Source organism: Vidua macroura, chromosome W (assembly GCF_024509145.1).
Source record: "Vidua macroura isolate BioBank_ID:100142 chromosome W, ASM2450914v1, whole genome shotgun sequence".
NCBI lineage: Eukaryota > Metazoa > Chordata > Aves > Passeriformes > Viduidae > Vidua > Vidua macroura.
In genome coordinates this window covers 3,444,314-3,471,654 of record NC_071610.1, presented here as the reverse complement: position 1 = coordinate 3,471,654, position 27,341 = coordinate 3,444,314, and the positions used below count along the sequence as shown (strand labels likewise).

The window sequence follows — 27,341 nt, the reverse complement described above, 5'->3', positions numbered from 1 at the left end:
CTATATCAATGGGTTTAAAACATGTCTTATCAAATATGACCATATAAGGACTCCATGATCCTTGGGGGTCTCTTCCAACTCAGCAGATTCTGTGATTTAGATTTAGCACAGGGTATGGAATCTCTGTATTTCTGTGTTTGCACAAGTCATAAAACATACATAAGGTTAATTATGACCACACAGCACTACTGAAATATTGTAATAATGTTATTAATAGCAAAACCAGGTGAATTTTTTAATAACTTCTCTGGTACAGAGAAAAATAATCTTTCTTGCCTGTATAAAAACACAGGCTGTTATATTTCTTCCACTGTGAAAGGAATGTTTTATGGACACGTAGAAAAAAAAATGCCCAATAGTGCAAGTTACAGCAGTTACCATGAATATTTCAGGATGAAACTATCATATTTAAAATTAGGTCCAAAGATAACCTAATTGCTCTGAATACATGTTTACTATAGTAAAACATACTGAAATAATATAAACAATATAATTTTACTTCAAATCTTAAAATTTGGCAATCTTTTAAGCACATACATATTAAATCAGGAATTCCTTTCAGACACACGCAGTATTTGAAACTATCACTATATGGGATTCAAGTGAAGAAAACCCTATTCTACACAATGGTGTGAAACGATGTAATTTGAAAACTCACATGGTTAAATAATGTGGAAAGTTTTGATCCATCTTGAATATTCTTCTCCAAAATATTCAAGACTTTTACTGTTTTATCTGTTGAGAGCTAAAACAAGAAACAAAACACATCAAACAACTGTAGGAACATCAAGGCTTCCAAATAGCGGAAAAAAAGTCCAATCTAAGTATTGGATCATGATTTGTCAGGTTTCTGACATAGCATGATTTAGAATGCTGATAATAGAATTAAACTAGTGAAAATATGTTCTAAGACTGCAATCAAACTTCATTTTCAACCAGAAAAATACATAGAAATGTATTTAAAATTGCATAACTGTAATTAATGTTGTATAGTTATATGCTTTTGCATTTGCTTTTAGAAACAGAAATTTACCAAATCCGAGTATCAATCCCAAATTCTAGCTGACTATATAGATCTTTATTAAGACAAAATCCAAGTTCTATGGACAAGCAGAAATAAAATTCCCTGATACTTGAGTTCTAATAAAAAGGAAACATATTCTCAATAACGGTTAATTTTAAAAATTAGCATGTTGAAAAAAGTAGCTCAAATTTACTTGCTGATGTTCTACAGAATTGCGATTCAATAATCTGTAGAATACGCTAAACTCCAGGAGAATCAGTTTAATTCATCCAGATACTATTGGTGCTCACCTTTAGAAGCAACAAAATTCTGTTTTTATGCATACATGTAAGTATGTATGTGAATAAAACAGGTAACAGAGGTTAAGGGTGAGAACTATCAGGAAACAGAAACACTCAGGCTAATATCATGCTACAAAGGAAGGTAGAGAGAACAAAGAAAGAGCCATGAAGAACATCTAAATCTCAGACTAAAGAAAACCCTTCAGTGTGACTTGTATAAGTGGCTTCACAGACACTTCATAAACATAATAAATGGTCATGAGGAGGCAAAGTAAGAATTTAATACAAGACTGCCCAAAGCCAATAGTTCTAGGAAGATAAGGAAAGCAAGAATACTGTTTCTAAAGGTGTGATACCAACAGTTTGTGCCAACAGAAAGTTCCCTTGAAAAGAAGGTGGAAAGAGTATGGCAAAGAAATCACAATATGCAGTCTACAAAAAATTAATCTTATTATCAGCTTAAGCATTAAATCTTTTAAGTTTGAAAGGACTCTTAGGAGAGAGGAAGGGAGTGGGCAACTCAGTGTGATGCTGGATGGACATCATATATTTACATTGCACTAATGGCATATATCAGCAAGGGTGGACTTTTTGACTTTGCCAGCAGGTTCTTTACTGTGGTTGCTCAACAGTAGCTGTAAGGAGCAAATTATGTGCTTCTGTGAAAGTAGATTAATTATTAGATTTTACTGCTCAGGCATGTGTTACCTATTGGCATATAGTGCTCCGAGTAAGCCCTAACACAGAAGACCATTTAAGTCTTGGCTTCAGAGACAGTAACAGTTAAGATGTGGGAACTTTTTAAGCACTTCAGCAGAAGCACAACTGTTCACAGTATTTGTCACAGATACACCTGAAGAGGATGGAATATTAGAGGGGGTACAAGTTTTTGTATGTTTAACAAAATTAAATATTCAAGAAGAGTTAAATACTATGAAGATGTACCTTGTCCATAATTCCCATTGCCTTGATTTTTGCAGATTCACTCCCCAACTCACTAAGCTGATGCTTTCCCAGTAGCAGTTCTTGTGGAATCTCATCATCATCACCTTAAAAGAAATTAATTAAAAAATATCAATCACATTTCTAATAAGACTTCAAGGAAACCAGTATTTTACAGTCAATATGAAAAAGCCAACTGAAGAAAAAGAACTCATTTTCCAAATAGCTAGCATATCGTAGTTCCATCTAATGAAGACTGATGATGACAACTTTTGGTGGTGCTAAAATGACTACTTGTTAAATACGACTGAAAGTCATAGATTAAAAATATTTTTAATCCAAGGATGTAGACACCATATCTGTAGTGATTTGCTTATTAAGTTGCTCCCTTTGTTCTAGTTCTAAAAAAATTAACAAATGATCTGTTATCCATTTCAAAATAAAGTCATGTTGGTCAACCTGAATTACTTCATCAGACACTTATGCTAAATTGGCTTAGTTTCTACTGAAATGGATAAGGAGCATATAGTGATTCAGTGCCCCATCCCTAAGAGAATAAGCACTCTGCTGCTGAATTGAATAATCAATCTCTGTCGGACCAAAGGCCACAACAGATGCAAATTTATGTGCCTCAGAAATTACCAGTGTATTTGGTGTATATGTCCAGGTTTTGGTAGTGGGGGGACTACAGGGGTGGCTTCTGTGAGAAGCTGCTGGAAGCTTCCCCCATGTCTAACAGAGCCAATGCCAGCCGGCTCCAGGATGGACTTGCCACTGGCCAAGGCTGGGTCAGAGATGGCAGTGATGCCGCGGGGATAATGTAGTTAAGAACAAAAAAAAGTTACTGCGCAGATGTAATTGGGGCGAGAGGAGAGTGGGGTGAGAATATGTGAGAGGAACAACTCTGCAGACACCAAGGTCACTGCAGAAGTAGGGACAGGAAGTGCACCAGGTGCCAGACCTGAGATTCCCCTGCAGCCCATGGTAGAAGACCATGGTGAGGCAGCTGTGCCCTTGCAGCCCAGGGAGGGCCACAGGGATGCAGAGATCCACCTGCAACCTGTGTAGGAGCCCATGCTGGAGCAGGGGAATGCCTGAGAGGAGGCTGTGACCCTGTGAGATGTCTGTGCTAGAGCAGGGTCCTGGCAGGGACCTGCAGACATGTGGGGAGAGGAGCCCACACTGGAGCAGGTTTCCTGGTAGGACTTGTGACTCTGTGAGGGACCCACACTGAAGCAGGCTGTGCCTGAAACCAACCCCATGTAAGAGTGATCCATGTTGCAGCAGTTTGTGGAGAACTGTAGCCCTTGGGAAGGACCCATGTTGGAGAAGTTCATGGAGAACTGTCTCCCATGGGAGGGACCCCATGCTAGAGCAGGGGAAAGACTCCAACTCCTCTCCCTGAGAAGTGGCAGGAACAATGGACAATGAACTGACCATAAACCCCATTTCTGTTTCCCTGTGCCACTGGGAGGGAGGAGGCAGATCTGAGAAAGTGGGGGAAAGGTGTTTTTAAGGTCTTATTTTACTTCCCATTATTCTGCTCTGATTTTGTCAGCAACAAATTCAATTAATACCTCTAATTCAAGCCTGTTTTGCCTGTGATGGTATTTGATGAGGGATCTCTCTTGGTCCTTATCTCAACCCATGAACCCTTTGTTGAATTTTCTCTCCCCTGTCCAGCTGTGGAGGGGAGTGAGAGAGATGCTTTGGTGGGTGCCTGGCATCCAGCCATCTTACATTAGCATTCTTTACAAAGATATGTTTGACAGAAGATACCCTAATGATGTCCCAAAGAGGTATCCTTTCCACTCCAAGGGACTATTATTTGTCTCATTGTGATTTATGTCCCTTTTGGATTCTGCAGGGAGGAAGGAGGATATTCTTCCTGTAGTAGCAAATGAAATTGGAAAGGTAAAGGCCTCCACTAAAGGTAGAAGCCATATAAATGCGGTATACTGCAGTGTGTTTCACAGGCTATTAAATCACAAAGAAGGAAGTTTGAAAATACGGAGATGCAAATTCCTTTCTTGTGTTTTTAACTGGGGGAAGCATTTTGAAAATTTTTGCCATATTACCAAAAGCTGTAAAATCCATGTCTTCTAAATTTTCCAAAATATTCTCTATTGAAGCAGCAAATCTTTTGAAAGTAGAAGAATCCATCATTTCTGGTGAAAAAGAAATGTATATATAATTATTTTATATACAAACCAGAAAATACAAACTGTAGAAAATAAATATTCTAGAATTACCTTCAGGTGTTAGTTTAGGTTCATAAGCTTTCCTCTTCTTTTGTTTTTCTTTTTTCTTCATTTTTCTAGCTACTAATTAAGAGAATAAAGGATTGTTTACACTTTTTATGCTTATATTCAATACTGCATATAAACATGTTTATTTTGAAATGTTTAACATATCCTTTAAAAATTAACTAGTGTTATGGAAGAAATTATTTTTTTTAAACAATCAGTTACCCTCACTGAGGCTAGGAAGAGGAGAACAATCATCCATCTCAGAGTCATTGGGACTGCGATTACGATAACGGCCACTACCAGAAGTCCTCCTTGCTTCATGACAATAGCCACTTCTCCTATGGTCACCAGAACTTCTTCTATCATGTTCTTCATACTCCCAAGCTTCATCTCTATCCTTTTTATGTCTTTTACGAGAAGCTAGAAATAAAATGCATTTTCATTATAAGGACAAAAATTCTACTTTTAATAGCTAAAATTTATACATTTGCAAGTTAAACACTATCATATAGATGTTCTGTAAAACAAGCAAACACTCTAAAACTATCATATAAAAATCTGTTATGGCATTATTCTAACAATTTCTACAATTCTAACAATTTTGAATTACATGAAAAAAGTACCTAAAACTGGGAAAGATGAGCAAACATTTAAAAATAAAAATTTATAGGGCATTGTCTTTTTTTTACAAAGGAAAGTAGAACAAATCAAAATAAGTTGCATCCTTTCATAAGAGAACACTAAGGTTGTCTAAATTCTATTATCTCGTGTCCATGTTCCAATTCAGTGATTGCCCATCTAACACAGTGAGGTCCAATGAGACTTGGTAACCTAGTTACTTAAAGATATTCTGTTTTGCCAAGACAACTAAAATTTTGTCTTGATATATATTGCAGGAGATTCAGTGTAAAGGAGAAAGATGGAGTCACAATCCTGGGCCAGGCAGCAAGTATATACCACAGAAGGTTATTAAAATCCGTTTTTAGTTAGGATCAAAAAGCCTTGCACAACTGAATGTTGAAAGACTGGGATAAATGTTCTATACAAAACCAGAAACTTGATGGAAATAAAGTGTGTGTGTAGAGGAGAATGGAGATTTCTTTGTTTTCAAATATAGTCCTGAAGGGCAAAGAGTGCTAAGATGTAATAGAAAAAGGATATGGAGAAAGGAGGTAATTTCATCCATGAAATCAGCCAACTCTCCATTATTTAAGGTAACAGGAAAGCAAAGAGATGTCTAATGCAGACTTTGCTATGAAGATCAAAATGGCTCCAAAACATTACATTCTACACTAGAAGAGTTTATTATTCATGTGAACTTGCATATAACAGCCCTGACATCTCTGTGTCTCTACCAAAGCCTCCTGAAGTTTAGAGAGGTATGACTGTACAGTGGGTTGTTTCTGAGTAAAATGGCTCCAAGCATTCAGACAGAACTGGAACAGAATTGACAAGTCCTTTCCACAACCTCAGTTTATTGAGAAGAATAGGAAACATACCAGGATATAGTCAATAGTCAGCCCAGGCTCAGAACTAATGAAACCAATATTAAGAGGTGATAGTAATGCTCTGCACTGCACCCTAGAGGGCTTCCACTTTTGAAAACTGCACAGAGGTGGTTCAAGTGTTAAAGGTAATAACTTAGTTCATGTTTTTGAGGTGTTCTGCTTATGGATCAGACTTGCTTCTGGAGACAGTATAGTCATGTACACAAGGCCTGAGCTACTAACACTCAATTTTAAAATGTTTGAGAGTTAACTGCAACTGAAGAAACAAAGAGCTGTCTGGGATAACTGAAGTGAGCATATTGGAGAAGAAAAGTAGGGGGTTTATGGGAAAAGACTTAACACATTTCAACTGATTCTTTTCCCTCATGAGGCAGTATTTTGTGGAGGTAGATTAAATCTGTCTCCGGAGTTTACAAATCATCAGTATCAATTTATGCTCTGTAGGACAAATTCTGACCCCAGCTATATCTCCATGAGGAAAGTAACTTCCAATATTGCTTTCCAGCAGAAAGTTAAACTGATCAGTTTATCAATGCTGCACAACAAAATAGAACGTGTTACAGTTGTGCTGGCTCTGCAAGGCAAATACCATGAACATGGGAACAGCTATTCACAATCAGTTATTGCTCTACAAAGTTTATTTTGAAGCAGATAAAAATGACTAAAATGTAAGTACTAATAATATTAAATAGTTAGCATTAATTTTTATATGTAAAGACTACTCAGAATATAAACATCCAATTTCCTTCTAAACTTTGCCAAACATTTATGCAATAACGCAGTTATCACTCATTGAATGAGATTTAATCAATTTTTAATTCTCATAATTTAATTTAATGAAATGCCCTTTCTTCATGAGATACTCAAAGAAATTTATCTGCTATAACAATAACTATTCCATATTTTTAAAGTTCAGTTTTGGACAACCAAAAGAATTCTGAAATACATATTTGTAACACTACAAATCTATTCAGTGTACTTGTCACAGATCTTTCATTCTCTTAATCATTTTGTCTTGTTTTACCTGAATTCAGTTTTACAGTATCCTTTGAGAAATATTATAATTTATTTTTAACCCAGATGTCCTCAATGAATTGTTTAGAAAGTTGACCAGATCTCTTGAGTGGTTGCAATGAACCTAGAATCCCTTAAAGCATATAATTACTGTGAAAGTTTTCCGTAATTTACTTTACTCCACATATAAGAATTTCAACAGCCACTGGGGCTTACATGTATTACTTACATTCAAAAGCTTCTTCACTGTCATTGTCTTCATCAGAACTGATTTCAGCATATTTTGGTTTCTCATTAACCGTGCTACGTTTGCGCTTGTTCATTTTCACACGTTCACAAAGTGGCATGGTGGATTCAATTTCTGCCAGGAGATCAGGAGGTAATTCCTTTAACACTGACTCATCTATGCTACCTATTAGTGAAGAGTAAGAAGAACAAATGTGAACCTGAAGATAATAATAAAGGCTCAACACTACAGTCCTTTCTCAGGAGCTGCTTAAAGTATATCCACTAATAAATAATAGTACAATGAGATATACTTGTATGTATTTGACAGCCCTTTCTAAAGTTACATTTATTGTTCACATTGCAACTAGAAATTAACACAATACATTGCATACACATCTCCTTCAATAAAATATTTTGTTAGGCATATAAACAAATTCTAATTGGTGAATTTCCTTTGTAAAAAGACATTCTTGCTCTATTTCCACAAAATTTAGTCTTATTTTGGTTCATTCTCTGAATTCAGCAGGTTTTCTAACAGTGTATGTAATTTAAGGATTCATTATGCCTAATTAACAGTTCTGTTTATTCTCATTCAAATTGTTTAGTGCACACAAGACAGTAATCTTCCTAGTTCCAGCAGTCAGAGACAATCTATGGCAGAATCCGTGGGGTCTTATACCTAAATACAGACAAAATCATTGACATTTCAATCTCTGCTTCAGATTTTTTTTCTTACCTCTTACTAGTAGTTTTATAATGCAACCCAAATTTTTGCTTGATTTTGTTACAAAGCATAATTGAAATATTTTCATTTAATATAGAAAAACAGCAAGCTGAAACACATTGGGTTTCTTTTCCACAGAGGTAAATATTTAGATATCATCACATGATTCTCAGCACATTTTGAAACTATGATTAGGCCCATTTGGTCACTAAAAAGGAATTTGCAGTCAAAATATTTTACAAGTGACACAAGGAAACCAAATTAATTCAGAAGTATTTATTGGGGGTTTGTTTGATGTCTTTATTTATCAAAGAACCTATTGCACAGATTTCAAGATTATTGGACTAAACTGTTAACCTTTTTCCAACAACAGAACAAATGTCTTTGTCATAAGTGCCTCTCTCTCCTTCCCAAGAAATAGAGAGAAAATCACCTGCCAATTGCTATACTCACACACAAATTCTCCAAGAAATCATCTTCTGGATGATAATTCACTTTTTAAATTACATTAACTATATCACTAACATAACTTTCTAAAATTTACTTAAATTTTTAGACAAATATTCCATCTTCTAATCCAAGTTTAGTTTCTCCCCCACTTTAAACAACTTAAACTGGAATTAGAAGAGCCTGGATAAGAGAAAATAGTTTCCAGCAATAAAATGTTTTTAAAGTCTCATATATTACTGGTTTCACATATCTCTACAATGAAACTAATGATCAGAACATTATTTTTCTACAATTCTCAGGTATATTCATCAAGTCATCCAATTTAAGTGCATTTAAAAAAGGATTTAACTTAAAATATTGGGGTTTTCAAACTGAGGTAGGAAAAGTTATTTGAGGATAGCAAAAGTTGTTCCTGCTTCCCCCATGCTGTAGTCACTCGTTTATTTGCTTTAAATTTCCATCCTTTGATAGTCACCACCTGACAAAGTTCTAAAATTCATAATATTGCTTTTAAAAATGCTAGAAAACATTTCAAAGTGTGGTTTACCATGGTGCTTTGAAATGATTAGTCTTTGTGGACTGAACACTAGATTGAAGGTCGGCAGAAATAAGACAGCATTGACAGATCAGTTCCTCTGTGCACATCAGCAGCTGACTGGATGCCAGCCAGGTCTAATCTGGATGCTGCGTAGCCATGTCTGAGCAGTGGTATCCCTACATTAATACTCTTTGCATGCCTATGCAATGTCTGAAGAGAGTTAGCATACATTCAGCCTCAGACTAGAGAAAAATTTGCACATACATGTTCAAGACAATTTCTACAGGTGAAATTGCTAGAGGGTCTCAGATTCTGGGTTATTTTAACATGGATTCTCCATGCACTGTTGGTAATTTCATTGAAATCAGGGGGACAATACACAAGAGCATAAAGCCTATAGGAAATCTGACCAAATATACTGCAAAAACCAGCTGCAAGGAAAGGAACAAAAGTTGTGTTATGATTCATACAGATGCTTAAATGCTAGATGGGCTACATGTACTTACACTAGCAGGAGTATTTTTTTACAAATATATCTTTAAGCCTCTCCTAGTCTACAATGAAAAGTAAATTTAAAACCAGAATAATTAGTAAGACAGATTGCTTGGAAAGGAAATAAGAAAAGGAAACAAATCAGTAATGGATTGTATACCAATCTTGGCAAGAGTTCCATAACCAAATTCTAATTCAATTCAATTTCAAATTCAGTTTTAAAACTATGCCTGAATGTTTCATGATGTAATTTTAAGATTGTGAACATTTTGAGGAACTGCTAGAAAAGAATTCATTCTTATTTTCTTTATACCATGCACAAAGAACATATCAGTAAAAAATTATATATTTTAAGTAAGAAAACCCAAAAAACCCACTCATCAAAACAAGAAGTAAAAAATCACAAGCTACTACTCTCATACCTCCTAGGAATATCTATTCTTGTTTTCCTTATTGATTTTGTTCTGGAGGTAGAACACTACTCAGTCTTTAAGCCAATTACCACAGTGTTAATTATACATAAATGAAAAATAAAAATGCAAGTACTGTAAATATGTGGAAAAATAACTTTATTTCCTTTTCAAAAGTTATAAGTATTCTATGTTCTCCAATATAATTTAAACTAATGCTTAAACTGTACTCTCTCCTGTTACAGATATTTCAGATGACAGTATAAGCTTCTTCCTTTTTCTTTTATTAGGGAATATGAAAAGCTTTCTGGAATAAAGAAGGAAATAGCAGAAAAGAGAACAATAAATTATTGCAAAGAGCTCCATAATCTATCTATAAAGTGTTTTTGTCACATTGCTCCCTGGAATGAGTCTGCTGAATGCCCAGTTTCCTTAGCTGCTGAGGACTGTAAATAACCAAATCTAAAAAGTGTTTTACTCATGCAGTACACATGAGTTGAGCATGACTGCATATGTATGAACAATTCTGATATACATGGGAAAGGACTCCCTATCTTTTCTGAAGAATTTCAGGGATACTATATACTGTGAAACTTTAGTCAAGATTTTAAAAATATTTTACTTTATTACTTATGTTATCTTGAGTCAGGGCAACCCAATCTTCACTAGAAACATCTTACTAAATTCCATTTTTATAGCTCCATATTTTATAATAAATGTACTATTTGTACAGAGTAATATAGAAATACTTAATGTATCCAGTTCACCATAAGAATCCAGTCACATGGCAACAAACATTAGGTTATAAACCCCATACTAATGTCTTTTCATTTTACAGGATATTTTTCAAAAACATTTAAAAGACAATAGAACACAAAACCATTTGAAGGCATCTATAAAAACATGTATGATCAACTTAAGTTTTTCAATTTGTTTAATAAGTTTGCGAAGAGCTGGTACCTACTTTCCTGTTACTCTACTTTCTGAAAAATTTTCCTTGTCAACAGAATAACTCAAATTTTTGCAATGTGCGTGATCAGCATATATGGTATGCCTGAAATGGACTATAGGCATCAGTGTTCTTCAGACATCACTTCAGTATACTCTCAGTGCTGCTGCTATTATTAAAATAAACAAGCAAAACCCACAAAGAATGCCATCGCAACCAAATCTTTGTTCCACTGTAAGGAATCACAATGCTGATAAACTCCACATTAGTGAAACTGAAGGATGAATCACAGAGTAACTGTAAGAACAGTTCATATTGACGAACCACGTACATCAACAACCACTTCTTCAGTGCTTTTCTAAACCTATGCAATGCTGTTCATGACTTACTAGTAGCTTGCTGAAGGAAGAACATATGTTTGGTTTTATTTGATTGCTATTATAAAAAGATTTCTTAGAGAAGATATTCTAGAATCTTCAGCTGTTAGTGACTATCCACTGACCATCAAGATGCTTGTTGCTCACCAAGCAATCCTTGACAAAATATAATACAGCTAAAAACCAGCCAGAGAAACTCAGCTAAAAATGAGGTCTGTAAACCTCCTCCCATATTCTATTTTAATCTGGGAAGCTTTTCAAAGGGTTTTGCCATGTACAGTGAAAAGAGTTCTATAAATGTCTAGTGGATATAGTATTTCCCTTCTTCATGTATGGCTTAAAAAAAGAATGGCAAGGCAAGGATCTAATTCAAAGTTCAGTATTGCTTTTTGTTCATAACTTGATGGATGGTTTCAAGTTTGTACAACAGTCTTTATCTAATATTTATGCAAATCTAATCTTTAGAATGATCCAAAATATCTTTGCCTTGAAGTCAAATAGATCTCCCTGATTCAAGCAGATGCACCCATCACCAGAATGCCTTCAAAAGATGTTGAACATAAAAAAACCCCACCAAAAACCTAACATTATTTTGGACATTTATTAGATCCATTCAGTATGGAAAGCACAACTATATTCTGACATAACAAATAGTGTGTTCATATTAGTTTCACCTGGCTTGATATGGTAACTTCAAACAAGCAGCTATGGAAAAGGGGATGATGTTTAGGTCAGCTTTCCAGGATCAGAGAGGCTGTTCCTGCCATAAAATCAAAACCAAATCTTCTCAGTAATGATTTATTTTGCTTTTCAAACTATGGAAAGCAGATGTATGGTTTACATTCTGCTGTAATTTCCTATTAACTGACAAGTCATCAAGATTCGTAAATATTTATAAACTTAAACTCTGATTTGCTACTTCCATAAGAGATGGTTAGTACAGTGGAAACAATCCATATCAGTTTGCTTATATGATTACTTTGAAATAACCATGACATCAAAATTTCCTGTTTGCACATACATCTATTGCAACAAATGAACAAGTGCTTGAAGAAAAACTGCCCCTGAAGTTAAATTAAAAACTAAGATTATGTTAATGAAATCTTTGGTATAAATTAGCTTCCCATAAATGCTCTTTTCTCTTTCTGTGTGCTAATACTTTGTAATAAGCAAAGCTGCAGTTAATGCAATTTCATATTTTTAATCTATATATACCTTGTATTTTAAAGTGCAAATTTTTCCACATATCAAGACATTATAGAAAAGAACACACAAGAGTTTAAGAAGGAACAATGACACCTGTTTGGGGTGTGGATATGAATCTTAATTTTGTATATCTCAGTGTTTAGAAATTTAAGTTTAGCCACTCCCCACATTCTGGAACTTCAACACTAATGAATTGCCACACATCTTCATTTGGACATTAATAATGAAAACTTACATATTACAGCTCAGTTTTGCTCTCCCCTCACTCCTTTTTAGTCACAGAAGACATTAAATGCTTACTGGACTCTTTTTATTTTGCCAATGCCTAGTATATCCAGTCTTGCCGTTCTTCCCAGATACCAAACTCACCTTACATGCCCTCTCTGAGCATTTGATAGAGGATGTTCCAGTGATTTTAAGTCTACCTCTCTTATGTATGACTAGGTTACTGTCTAACTCTTTCAAGTCATTTTGGCTCATCATTATAACTACACTGATAAAACATCCCGTGTCAGACATATATACAGGAAGGAAAGCAGTTTCTTTCTGGATTAGCTCACCAAACCTTCAAACTCTGCTAAATCAAATAAAATATACTCTTACTCCATAACAAGAGTGCCACCTTCTTGTTGTTGGATAGCCATATAATTGTAACTACAACAGCACAGACTCACAGCTTAGGTCTATTACAACCACTTGTGCAGATAAGGTTCTATTTTAGATTAAGAACTAAAAGCAAAACGATGGGATAAAAGTACTTCCCTGCTTTATATAGATGTTTGGAAAATAAACACTCTTTAAAAATAGTTAAGTACTGTTACAGTATAGCACTCAGTGCAAAGGGCCACATGACTACCTGTGATTGATGAATAGCTTACTGGTTAAAGCTGAAAATTTTCAGCTATCCCTTAGTGTGAAAATTTAATTACATCCTTTCCATTGTGCTCTCCCTTAAAATGCTCCATTACGTCTTTACATCTCAGTCCGTGGTGATCAGAGTCCCCTGCTCAACAGCATCACACGACTCCAAATAATTCTGTGCCCTGGAGAGTTTTAAGAACAGAAGGGGAAACACAGGGAAAAAACTATCCTTTTATCAAAATGGAATTTAAGGCATGAGGAAAGTACATCTGCTCATAAGACAGAAGTTACACTTTTATCTCAGTACCATATCATCAGCTGAAACACACCATCAAGATGAATACTGATGAAAATTATCTGAGTAGTCATGCATTTACTTTTCTCTTTTCCATTCTCTGCCTTAAGGATTGTGGAAGGTGTGGAAAGTATGGCAGGAGCATCCCTATATAATTTCATAGAACCTGCTTGAACACATCTTTCAAAATAATTTTTCCTCATCTACCCTAATACTGACACAAAAGGAAAGCTCTAAGCCTCGAGATAAGCAAAAAGAGAGGTTTAAGCTCTCTGGTTATATTCCAGTCGTTACCTCTGACTTTAAGAAATGGGACACGGTCAGGTTGGTGGGTCAGAGAAGAATCTGGACACAGAAACGGAATAATTCCATGATGTAGTAGATGTCATCATTACCCATGGCTAAGCAGCACAGATTAAAAAAGGATTTTCCAATTGCACAAAGTACTCTTAGAAGAAAGAAATATTTGACAGAGGGAAGAGGTTTCCAAAGAGCACCCTGAAGGATTCAAAGATCAAGGAATATACCCAATACATATTCTCCAAAGATGCCAAGAAGCATGAGAACTCACTTTACATCGATATTAATTATTTCCTCAAACTGATTTCTGCAGCAACTATAGCCACGAGTTATTTTATTCCTTATTGCTATTCCTTGACTTCTCATCTTTATAAAAATTGATAAAAGAAGGCTAGAGTAGTTTTGCAAGATACTTCACAAAAAATATAGCAGTACTCAGCAAAAATGGAGCAAGGTCAACAATTTAAATAAATGCAGTGCTGCACAAAGAACCTCACTTTTATGAATCTACTATTAATGCTTGCAATCTGGAATTTATGACTGATGCATTTTCCCAACCATGTATTTTGATTAATTTAAAAACTGAGATATGGGGCCTCACCTAAGAAAAAAGATCTTCATTAAATATAATCAAATCAAACCTCAATTTTTTTTTCTCATCAAACTCCTATATAATCAATATAATACAACCAAGATCTTTGCAGAGAACAAGCAAAACAAATTCCATTATTTATATCTGTTTTGTGACTATAGGCACATCATCTGCTTTTACCTTGCTCTATCATGGAAAGATTCTCATACTTTATCACTGAAAATATCACATCTTGTTTTACTTCTTCAAAGTAACTTAATTATATTAACAACAAGAACAAAAAATTGCTGATATTTTAGATTTTAATATAAAATACTACAGGAAATACTCAAAAGATAATTAAACAATAAGCATATTTAAGCAACCTTTATTTGATGCAAACAACAATTTGGTAATTTGAAGAACAAAAAAGGTCTCATCTTTTTCTTTTCTGTTCATTGGTAATATTACCATGAAGCAAAAATAAATTGCAAATTTCAAGTAAATAGTTTAAATTTTCCTACACAGAAACAGCCACTTTAAATGGTTGAAAATGTCGAGCAACAGAAAAGTTCATTTACCAGAAGCAAAAGTGAGGGTTTTCCTTATTTGTATTTTGCCAAATTTACCCTTTGTCTAGAAGAAAATTCATTCCAAAAATTTTGATCACATATCCCTGCACATATGCCAAGAAATAACATCCATATTTAGATACTTACTTATGCACATTAACAAGTCAACACTGCATATTGTAATATCAAACAAATTGCTGACCCACATGTTTACATATTGCAGTGCATTGTTGCAAAAATTAATTATGCAAAATAGCTTCAGCTTTTCCCAAAAATAAGAGGAACCTGATCAATCATCCATACCCATGAACCAAAGGCAGTTTCAGACTTTCAATAAATTGCTGACAAATTAGACAATAAATTTCTATCACTTACATGCACCAAAATAATTTTTCAAAATTGAACTAGTTAAACAATGCATTCCTAAATCTGCAAACAAAACAAAATATTTCAGATGAACCAAAGAACAATGAAATTATTAGATTTGGTCAAGTTTACTGTTGCTGCTAAGAAGTAGATGTGCAAGAAGTAAATTTCACTCTTAGTATCAAGAGAAGACTTAAGAACAACTGTGAGAGCAAGAATCAAAATATTTACCTTAGTGGCAAAGACAAAAATAGGAAATAATTCAAGCAACTTCCAGGCAAAGCAGTGTGCTGAAAACGTCTCCTATTGTACTGGTAACAGATCAACACAAGAAAGGACTCCAGTGTGCAACTGCTAAATTCCTTCTGTCTACCTGATATCAGTTTATGCAACATCTACCAATAGTAGCTTATCCAACATCTATTTCTGAAAAACTGACATCAAAGCCAAAGGCCCCAGAGAGTATGTACAATGCCCACACATCCCAGCACACTTTTTGGAATAGAAGAGATGCACCATACTTGAAAAAATCCCTGCAAGTGGGAACAATCCATGCTAGAAAACCAAGATCTTCCCAGACTATTGGATTTAACTGATGTTTTATATATATATATATATATATACACCTCAAATATTTTTCAAACCATGAACCTATTCATTCCAGAAAGGAGAAAAAAATTGAGCTAAGTGAACAAAGAGTATATTAAAATGGATACTTTGAAAACCCAACATACCTTTAAATAGTTCTAATGTTGTGAGGAACAGCCAGCTTCACTTCTAGACTAGTTAAGTTGAAAAGAGGTAGTCACCAATTCCTCAGAAAACAGGAAAATCAGGAAAATTGTATAATTCTCATGAAAGTGATGTTTATTCTACAAATTCAGTTAAATTTAGAGTTTAAGGGAAGCTTTAAAGACTTCAGCTGTAAACCGTTAAATATATCCTTTACTTCTTTGAAATGTGGCATAATTTACTAGAGAATATCAAAGAAAGTTTTAACATGCTTGATCCATGTGGTAGTATATGCACATGCAAGATGCCCAGAGAGTTATTCCTCTGGCCCTCCCAAATGCAAATGCAGTTGCTACCAGGAGCTCTAAGAGTGATTCCAAATTTCAGATTTGTGGAATTAGGATGTTCCCAATCGTTATCTTTACAAAAGGACAATCTGTAGTAAGCAATCTGAGTTCCAGGAAATATGCTTTTATTCCAGTTATTTCTTAGCAGCACAGCTGCTTGCCCCACTGATTTCAGTAAGTACAACAGTATGCCTCTTTCAGCATCAAGAGATAGTTATTTTGAAAATAAATTTGAGTTGAACTCTAAAGTTTTCTTGATGAGTTAATATCCATAAGATATTTTTCTCAAAGTTTTGTCAATTTTGTCTTTGTAGAAGTCCTATACATGAAGGATTTAAGCAAATGTTTAAAATTTATTTACACTCCTTTTTTGTCTAGTTTTCAGCTGCACCAAAAGTTATTGGTGAGTAGCTCAGCTGTGCTGTCCAGAGGACTGTAAGAAGCATCAGAAGTTTGCTCACTGAGCCTTTCTTGTCACTCCTATCTAAAAGATGAGGCCTAACTGGTTACTCTGCTTCACAAGTGAGACTTTTCAGCAGTACTAGAACTCAAAGATGGGCCATCACATTACACAAATGCCATGGAACTGCACTGCTACAGCCTGCCACTGACTACAAATTATAGTTACTATAGGCTCTGAAAAAGTATTCTGGAATTAAAAAAAAACCCAAACACACAAGCATAGAACACAGAAATATCTAAAAGCACTGTTTCAACCCTGTGACATAAAGATGATTAAGCAGCAGTAAATTTTTTAGCTGCACTTGAAAAATATGAAGAGGACCTTTGAAGAAATGGCAAATCTTCATTCATATTTCATATTATAGCAGCAGAGAGCACAGAGACCTGTAGTGATCAATGAAAACCTGTGTTTAAAGTTCTGCACTGACAGATAATGAAATACTAGAATAACAATCTACATAAAGAAGAAATAGCATTCAGCATTATATTCTGCAGTGAAATTATAACTTTTTCTTTTTAAATAACGAAGCCTTTTCAGGTAATATTTGAAGACTCAAAAGGTGTTTCTGCACAAGTCTTAAAAACACACACTCATTTGTCCTAGAACTAAAATATGCAATTATATATGTGGTGCTTATTTTAGAAAGCTAATCCTTTAAATATATTATAAGCCAACTCAGACATCTCCTTACCACACTTAAATTTTTCTCTCATTCTCTGTGGATGTGTCTACTCGGACCTTAGTAAAGCCTTGACACTGTCTCCCAGAGCATTCTCCTGGAAAAGCTGGCAGCCCATGGGTTGGACAGGTGCTCTCTTCACTGGGCTAGGAACTGTCTGGATGGTCAGGCCCAGAGAGTGGTGAAGAATGGAGCTACATCCAGTTGGCAGCCAGACACCAGTGGAGTTCCCCAAAGCTCAGTATGGGGGCCAGTCCTATTTAACATCTTCATTGATGACCTAGACAAGGGGATCAAGTGCAACCTCAGTAAGTTTACAGAGGGCACCAAGTTGGGTGGGAGTGTTGATCTGCTGGAGGACAGGAAGGCTCTGCAGAGGGATCTGGACAGGCTGGAGCAATGGGACAAGGCCAATTGTATGAGGTTCAACAAGGCCAAGTGCCAGGTCCTGCTCTTAGGTCCCAACCCCATGCAGCTCCAGGCTGGGGCAGAGTGGCTGGAAAGCTGCCCACAGGAAAAGGACCTGGGGGTGCTGAGCGACAGCAGCTGAACATGAGCCAGTGTGTCCCCAGGTGGGCAAGAAGGCCAATGGCATCCTGGCTTGGATCAGAAATGGTGTGACCAGCAGGACCAGGGCAGTGATTGTCCCTCTGTACTCGGCACTGGTGAGGCCACACCTCAAGTGCTGTGTCAAGTTCTGGGCCCCTTTCTGCAAGAAAGACATTGTAATGCTGGAGCGAGTCCAGAGAAGGGCAACGGAGCTGGGTCTGGAGCACAAGAAGTGGCTGAGGGAGCTGGAGGTGTTTAGCCTGGAGAAAAGGAGGTTCAGGGGGGACCTTCTTACTCTCTACAACTCCCTGAAAGGATGGTGGAGCCAGGTGCGGGTTGGGCTCTTCTCCCACTGAACAAGCAATAGGACAAGAGGAAATGGACTCAAGTTGGTCTAGGGAAGGTTTAGATTGGATATTTGGAAAAAAATCTTCACAGAAAGTGTTATCAAGCCCTGGAAAATGCTCCCCAGGGCAGTGGTAGAGTTACCATCCCTGGAGGCATTTAAAAAACATGTAGATGTGGATCTTGAGGACATGGTTTAGTGGTGGACCTGGCAGTGATGGGTTAATGGTTGGACTTGATGGTCTTAGAGGTCTTTTCTAACCTAAATGATCTTATGAACTGTAAAACTGGTAACATGTTTAATCTGACAATAATTGATCAGTATAGCTATAAGCAGCAGACAAGGTATTTGTTGAAGCTCTGAAATGAAAGCATAGCAAACATGACCTCTTCATTGCAGGCACAAACTTGAAGGGAGAAGTTTAATGCATTCCTCAATAACATACATTTACATTAAAACCAGGATTAAAGGGATTCACAGATGTTAAAACCAGAAGCAAAACAAAAGTGCTATAATTAATTCTGACCTGCAAAAAACAGGCCATAAAAATCAGCATAAGACCCCTTAACAAAAGTACTGTGAAAAAACTTCTGTAACTTTCCTCTGAGCTAGAGTGCATCTTTCAGAAAAATGTTCAAAGATCAGGAGAGAGTAAAAAATGTTGCTTCTTTCTTGCAAATGCCAAAAGGGACTGTTGGGATGGGTCAGTCTTAACAATCACATACTACAGTTTTCCCAGTCATATAATAGCCTAACGAACTTTCAAACCTGTATATAAAATTTGCTTTAAATGCTACTTGTTTTTTTTTTTACAGTAGAATGCAAGGCTTATCCACGTGCACAATAACAGGATGATTTTAAAATTTAAAGTTTACTGAAACAATTCAACAAGCTATATATACTTTCAGTATATGTAGTATTAATTTTAGCTTAAAATAAGTCGATTTTACTGAGTTTTATAATCAATGGGCATTAGTCCCTTAAGACAGAGTAACTATCTAAATGGTTTTTGAACTACCCAAACTAATCTTAGTTTAAACTGGATTTCAGATAAATCACAGCAATGATGTTGTATGTGACAAAGCCAGGAGAACACATTTTCTTAGTGAAGGATGAGAAAGGAGAAACAAAGGACAAGAAATACATGGAGGTGAAAGAAGGAGAGATAAAGCTAAATATACTAAGCTACATGGAATGGGAGGGATGCAAGAAGAAATGGAATAATGATGCAAAAAGGCAACCCTAGAAAAGATTTGCTAAAAACTATTAAGAAATATATGACGAACTAAATAAAGAATGTTAATGAAAATTACATCTTCTAGTGTAGTAAAACAGTTATAAGTAAAAATGGCATGGAGTAAAACTGGATGCTATTTCTCTCAATTTGAGTGAGTACATTGTGGAAATGACATGAATATTTTCTATCAGTTATTGACAAATAGACCGTGGCTTATTAAGAGATATCTTTATGAATTATGAAACCTAATTTATGAACACTGGAATCCACTTAATTATATCCTAGAAAGTAGGCTACCAGGAGGTTGGGCAAAAAAATGTAAAACTAAAAATACACATGAAAAAATCTGAAGTTCAGACACTTTCTCCAAAATCTGCATGGATGAACACTCAAAACTTGATTTGTAAGAGAAGCATAGTTATCCTTTCCATGAAACTTATTTCTAGTATCATTGTAAGATTCTTATTCTAGATACAACAGCAAAGAGACTGATATCACATTCAAACTTTTTTTTCCCCTGGAAACTATGTCCTAAGTTATTTCAAAATATGTAAGAAATATATGACTTCATAAAACACAAAATACACAAAAACACTGCAGAAAAGCTATAAATCTGAATTTAAAATGAATGCATTGCTCATGTGTGACACTTCTAGTAGAGTCATGCCAACTGGATTAGAGTCAATAAAACCTTTCCGCATTACTAAAATATACTATATAAATAACCACATACAATACAGACTACAAAAAAGCCTACTTCAGAAACATTTTAGAAAGCATACATACACTGTATATAGCTCTGAGGGCTCTAAATTTACCAGTTTTCTGCACATAGAATTGTGTGATTTCAAAGTCTATCCTTAGGAGCTGAACTCCATCAGAAAGTTTTCCATATGCCTTATAATGAACATGAAACTTTCATCTGAAATCTTTAGACTAAGTGACAGCAAGGATGTCAAATTTTTCTATCTGACTCTAGATACCTATTATTGTTAGAACTGGAAACTTTACCTGTTCTGAATATCAAAAAAGGGATAGTAGTGGAAATGTTCATATTTCCAGAATAGAATATATATATATATATATAAATAAAAGAAAATATTTAACAAGAAGGCTAACATTTTACAAATAAGCAATACTCATGCTGAATTGTTAAGTCTTTAAGGGTCAATACAATCAAGTTAGTAGAGACCAGACATAGCAAAATAAATTCATCATACAGATATCAACTCAGTACACATGCACATAAACTTAGCTATACATTCACAAAGATTTCTAAATCAGTTCTTATCAGATAAACATTGTAAGAAAACATTTTATTCTCAAATTAATGAGCAGTGATATACCCAGAACTGCATTCATAAATAATCCTGTATACAGTTAAAATCCTCTCCTCTGACACTTTATCTGCCTATTTTTGAGACATGACAGCTCTATAAACATAACTACATAAGAAATCTAAATGCTAAACAATAAAAAAGAACCCTGACCAGTTAGTAACATTGATTTCACAATGTGAAATTATCTACTTCAGTCTGAAACCAAAGAAACTAAAATTATAGCACCAAGAATAAAAAGCATTAAATCTGCAGAAGAGACAATCAAATATCAAACCTACAATCTGTTATTAATAAATTCCCGTTTATAAGACTAATTTGATAATGCCAGTCTACTGTTTACATTTCTTTACTCTTTCTGCATACACTGGACCATAAGAGACAACACTATCTGAATTCTCCTAAAGATAGAACTTTTTAATAATCTTATTAAACACAGCCTAAAGTATGGAGGCTTCCCAACAGAGCTGTATTTATAGTATAAGAGGCAGATGGGGCTTTGTAACTGCCTTCTTATCTCATCATGTAAAAATATCCCTTAGAAAACCACATTTCATTTCATTTCCAAATAAAAACATAAAGGAATCTTAGGGCTTGTATACATAGTATTTCACAACACTTCAGCTACAACAATTTAGTTACAGTAGTACCATTCCCTTATACAGACACACCTAATCATTCATATCATTGTTATGTTTAGCTAGATAAATTACCAGATTAAACTCATGTAACTGGAGTACATTTTAAGACTATTTAAGTGTTCCCACATTAGGAACTTGCATTGGAATAAACAAATCATTTTAGTTACACTGTAACAAGATTTCCAATGACCACAACCCCATAGACAAATTTCACTGTTTCCCAAAATCACCATATAAGCAAGACTATAAACTATCAAACATTTGTGTTTAATTTCTAACCATAGGAGTAGCAAATCTAAAAGAACAGGCATGTACAAGATATAATGCAATTAACATTAAAAAAGACAACTTACCTTTATTAGATTTGGATGACTTGTTCTTGCTAGGTTTAAAACAAGAGCCCCTTGATTTATCTTCTCTATCCTTAATAAATTTCTGCACATCATCCAGTGAAAGTTTTTGAAGGACAACTATAGGCTTAGCTCCTTTATTTAGATCTTCAACTAGCCCAATCTTCTCTACTTTGTCCTGTTCACTTTTAAATTCAGTTTTCCTTGATTCCTGAGTGACATTGACATCTTTATCACGCTTGATTTTTGGAATGACAAAATGTTTCAATGTGCTAGATCTTGCCCCCAACAAATAACTGGGAAACTCTGCTTTACTGTCAGCATGTGCTTTATTACTGTTTACTTTACTCTTATTACCATCTGTCCTTTGTTCATCCTTGCTGTTTTGTGATTTAAAGCCAGGTTTATCAGGTCTTGATTTATTAGAATCTCCTCTACCTTCCTGTTTAATGCGAGGGCTGTCAGGTCTTGATTTCTGATCCCCAGAAGAAAACCTTTCCTTTGATTCACCAGACTCATGTCTATGTTTCCTCGTAAATTTCTCAGGTTTTGAGCCATCAGATTTAATACCATGTTTAGAATCATGTTCATTTTTGTTTGAGGATCTCAAATATTCAGGTCTTCTGATCTTGGATGGATCTCCTCTGTATCTCTCTGACTCCTCCCTGTCCTCTGATTTTTGTTTGAGGCTATCATGGTCACGCCTTGGTGTATCAGAAACTGAGCGCCCATCAGGCCTCAGTTTTGTTGGATCGGGTCTACTTTCAGATTTTATCCTTGAAGGATCAGATTTCACATCTATTTTATGCCTAGATATTTCTATTTTCTTATCTGATACTGGTTTACTTGAGTCCCTTCTGTTATCATGTCTATGTTTTGGCATTTCAGGCCTGCCTTCATTCTTCTGTTTCAGTGTTTCAGGCCTCTGCCTTATTTCCTGTTTGCCATTATTTTGTTTTCCCTCATTTTGTTTCATCTCCATTTGCCTGCTCTGGTTTTGTTTTGATTCTGTTTGTCTGTTCTCATTTTGTTTCACTTCCATTTGTCTGCTTTCATGCTTGCTTTCACGTTTAGCTTCTACCTGTTTCTTCTCATTCTGTTTACTTTCCAACTGCTTGGTCACATTTTGCTGAAATTCCATTTGTCTGTTTTCATTTTTCTGGATATCTGTCTTTTGACCCCCAAAGTCTGACATTTTCCTAAAAATCTCAGGATGGTTTTCAGGTTTAAATTTAAGAACTCCAACAGTGTCTTCTTGGGGAACACACACAAACACGTCATTATACTGCTTAATTTCTTCAGGTTTTTTGATGATGTCCAGCTCTTGAGTTACTGTTGCCTGAGAGTCTGCTCTTCCTGCTTGCTGCAGATCAATACTAACCATCAGCGCTGGCCTTGCCTCATTTCCTGCAGAACCTGTCTCCTGAGAAGCTGCTCTATTTCCTCCAGTAGCACCTCCAACCTCCTGTGGTTTGTTTTCTTGTTTTCGCTTCTTCAGAGGCTTATCTACAAATTAAAAGAGAAAAATCACAAATGCTATATATTAGAAATAGGCAAATGTCTAAGCAAAAATGTCCATTCCCCTCCACTCCCACCAATTAATCCTCCTCCACATGTATGTGCACACAAACAACAAAATCCATTGAATTTAAAAACAAGAATAGAACTTCTCTAATACTTTTTAATGTGTTCATTATCAATCTACCATATGTGCCAATTAATCATTAAAATACATCTTCAAAACATATGAAATGAGTTCCTGTACAATTCCCAAGAGAACCATCTAATATAGAAGCTGCAATAATGGCCAAAAAAAATCATTTACAGTTGAAGCAAGTTTTGAGGAATACTACTATAAAAGATTCTCCTTTGCAGATTAAGTCCGGTTCATTATACATGAACTATGCAAGGATCTGCAATGATTAGGAGACAGAGCTTCTCCCTACTTGATTCAGTTGGGCTTTGCATATATTGTAGCCAGGGGACACATGAACAATGAACAAAAATTATTAAAATAAGTCCAACACTCCACGCTTCTCTTTGAAACAAGGAGTATACCAAGAGTTGGAGCCTATACCATAGCACATATGAATAAGTGGGGGGGCCACTACACACTTAAAAGCTTCAGTATTTTCCCCTTGCAACCATAATGCTTTTCATGGATGAAATAAAAAATTCACTGATAATTTTATGTAGTGTCAAGAACTTGACTCTACAATAATCCTTTCAGTTTACATTAAAAAAAAGATTAAAAGTAGAATACAGAAAAATAGAAAGTGAGCCAAGTACTCCCTCCTGTAATTTGGTAGAATTCATAGAAATTAGAAGCACATGAAAATATCTATTCATTTAAAACACAACCTATTTATATTACCAACATGATACTCTAAAATTAATTTCTACCATGAAACTCAAAAGACCTACCTGCACTAAGGCTTATATTCTCATTTTGTAGTTTGTCAATAAAATATTTTCTCTGTAATCAGAGAATATGATTTTAAGTCTAAGTAATGACCAAACACAGGTTGAAAATTCTATCAAAATGTCTAGACCACAAATACAATATAAGAAAAATAACTTATTTTGTGCTTAGATTTATGGTGCCTTTTCACCAGATGCAATGAGTCAGCTCTCCTTTTGGGAGCAGGGGAAAAGTAAGGCGGATGCAATCAAGGAAGAAGGAATTAAACTCTTAACAAAAATACCCCCAACCTCTCAAATTGTAAACCAGAATTATGACTTCTAATTTCCTCTATACTTGTAGAAGATTCTGATTAGGAAGAATTAAAATTTTTAAGGATCATCTCCAAAATTAACATTAGAACACAGTAACAAGTAGTAAGATAGTCAACTCCAGTGATGTGGAACAGGTTTGTGGGTTTTTTCTGTCATTTTAATTCTCAAATCTATTTGTATATCTCTAACTTCCTAAAACTCCAAAATTATGTATAACATTTAATGTCTGAAAGACAGTAAAGACAAATACAATAAACTCCACATAGAAACTGGTCAACTGCAAATAAGGAACTTTTCAAAGTAGGAACACTTGCCAACTTTATGATAGACATGTGAACCAAAATAAATTTGAGTAATTGAAAGTGCCGCTTTTTAGCATGGCAGTTTTTCCTTTTTCTGTCCAACAACAACAAAAGCTGTTCGATTCATATGAGAGCTTATATAGATTAACTTCCTTACACTACTTATTAAAACAAATGTGGGTTTTTTTTGAAACCTTCATACAATGACAAAAAATATTTTTCTCCCTGTGAGTAAGAGGGCTTTGACCTCACTGAGCTTCATGGCAGGTCTTAGGAATGACCATGAAGTAGAAGCTTCCAAACGGAGAGATTTCAAATTTGATTATTTTTTTAAAAACACATATATATTAATATACATACATACACACACATATCACTACCTTATTTCTCAATTAAAACTGTTGAAATTTTGAAACACAAATTGAGAAACTTGTGTTCTTATGAAAAAGTCAGTCAACTTTTTCATTTTAATACAGAAATGTCAGTCACACTGAAAAAGTCCTGTAAAGCTCTGATGGTGGATCTAGCTTTTAAGACATTACTGTTACCAGTATCACCTGTAGCAGAAGGGAACACACATTCACATTTCTACAAGTGTGTTTCATTGTCTAGTGCATCAGATTACAGCACTAGTGAAGATGGTTTGCATTAACCTAACCAGACTGAACAAGCCAGCTAAGAACTAAGCAAAGGTTTTCTTCTGCTACCCCTACTATAGGAGCAAGGCAAATGATAAAGAGATGTGATGCCTTAAACTGGTGTAGCTAGATCAACAACTCACCTTTCAGAGCCCTCATGCTGAGGGCTCTAAGATTAAACAACCAAAACAATTCAAGTATGACCAATTTTCTCTCTTGAACTTCCATGGGCTCAAAATGCTGCTGTTCACCATCACCCAAAATGTCAAATTTTAAGTTGAGAACATATAAATAGATGATTGCATCATAATTTGTCACATTCCCTCTAAATACAGAGCTCATTTGATGCACCTTCTTTGCTTGTCTTGACAACTCGGTACTGATGTTTAGTAAGTTATAACCACAACCTGTTGATATTTCATGTGAGAAGAAAGGGGTGCCTTCAATGTTTTCTTTTATTAAATGTCAAGGTGATTGCAGATGGAGTTACAGATTATTCAGAGATCTCTTGATATTTCCAGTGCATGTTGAGGGTGGTCCTCAGAACTAGAGTTAATAATGACAGTTTTGCCTCTATGAAAGTTCTGGACCTAGGACAAAAAAGCTGACCCAAGTATATGAAAAGAAGCAAGTTTGCAGACAATACAAAACTAGCAGGACTTGTTGACGCCCTTGAAGGCAGAGAGGCCCTGCAGAGAGACCCAGACAAATGAAGGGGCTGGGCAATCATCAACCATATGAAGTTCAACAAGGGCAAGTGCTGGATTCTGCACCTGGGATGGGGCAACCCCAGATGTACGGACAGACTGGGGAATGAGAGGCCTGAAGAGCAGCTGCGGGAACGGACTTGAGGGTTCTAGTTGATGACCAGTTGAACATGAATCAGCAGTGCCCTGGCAGCCAGGAGGGCCAACCATGTCCTCAAGTACATCAGGCACAGCATCACAAGCCAGTCGAGGGAGGGGATTGTCCTGCCCTGCTCTGCACTGGTGCGGCCTCACCTTGACTACTGGGGGCAGTTTTGGGCACCACAGTATAAGGAAGACATTACACTATTGAAGAGTGTCCAAAAGATGGCACAAGGATGGTGATGGGCCTGAGGGGAAGCCATGAGGAGCATCTGAGGTCACTTGGCTTGTTCAGCCTGAAGAAGAGATTGAGGGAAAACCTCACCAGAGTCTGCAGCTTCCTCCCAAGGGGCAGCAGAGATGCAGGCGCTGAGTTCTGCTCTCTGGTGACCAATGACAGGACCCGAGGGAACAGCTGGAACTCTGTATGGGGAGGTTTAGGTTGGATATCAGGAAAAGGTTCCGCCCTCAGAGGGTGGTCAGGCACTGAACAGGCTCCCCAGGGAAGTGGTCACAGCCCCAAGGCTGCCAGAGCTCAAGAAGCACTTGGACAACGCTCTCAGGAAATGGGTGGGATTGCTGGGGTGTCCTGTGCAGGGCCAGGAGTTGGACTTGATGATTCTTGTGGGTCCCTTCCAGCTCAGGATATTCTATGAAAATATCAGGTTGAACTAGTGCATTAAAGGTAGGATGAGTACATAGTACCACTATCTTCACTGAGCATAATGGAAAAACTCCACTGAATGGGCACAGATACTTTTTTGGTTGCCATCATAGCT

General features: G+C 35.8%; 1 protein-coding gene across 2 annotated transcripts in view; it reads right to left on the bottom strand.

Moving 5' to 3' along the window:
• Positions 1–27,341, bottom strand: part of LOC128821384 (nipped-B-like protein) — a 160,607-nt gene that overhangs the window by 39,563 nt on the left and 93,703 nt on the right. For both annotated transcript variants that reach the window (XM_054002369.1, XM_054002370.1), the window contains exons 10-16: positions 22,042–23,544; positions 7,248–7,430; positions 4,719–4,916; positions 4,500–4,571; positions 4,326–4,415; positions 2,251–2,354; positions 659–745 (exon numbers count right to left, since the gene is read on the bottom strand). In XM_054002369.1, coding sequence (XP_053858344.1) covers positions 659–745; positions 2,251–2,354; positions 4,326–4,415; positions 4,500–4,571; positions 4,719–4,916; positions 7,248–7,430; positions 22,042–23,544 — 2,237 coding nt within the window. The remainder of the gene's footprint in view (positions 1–658; positions 746–2,250; positions 2,355–4,325; positions 4,416–4,499; positions 4,572–4,718; positions 4,917–7,247; positions 7,431–22,041; positions 23,545–27,341) is intronic.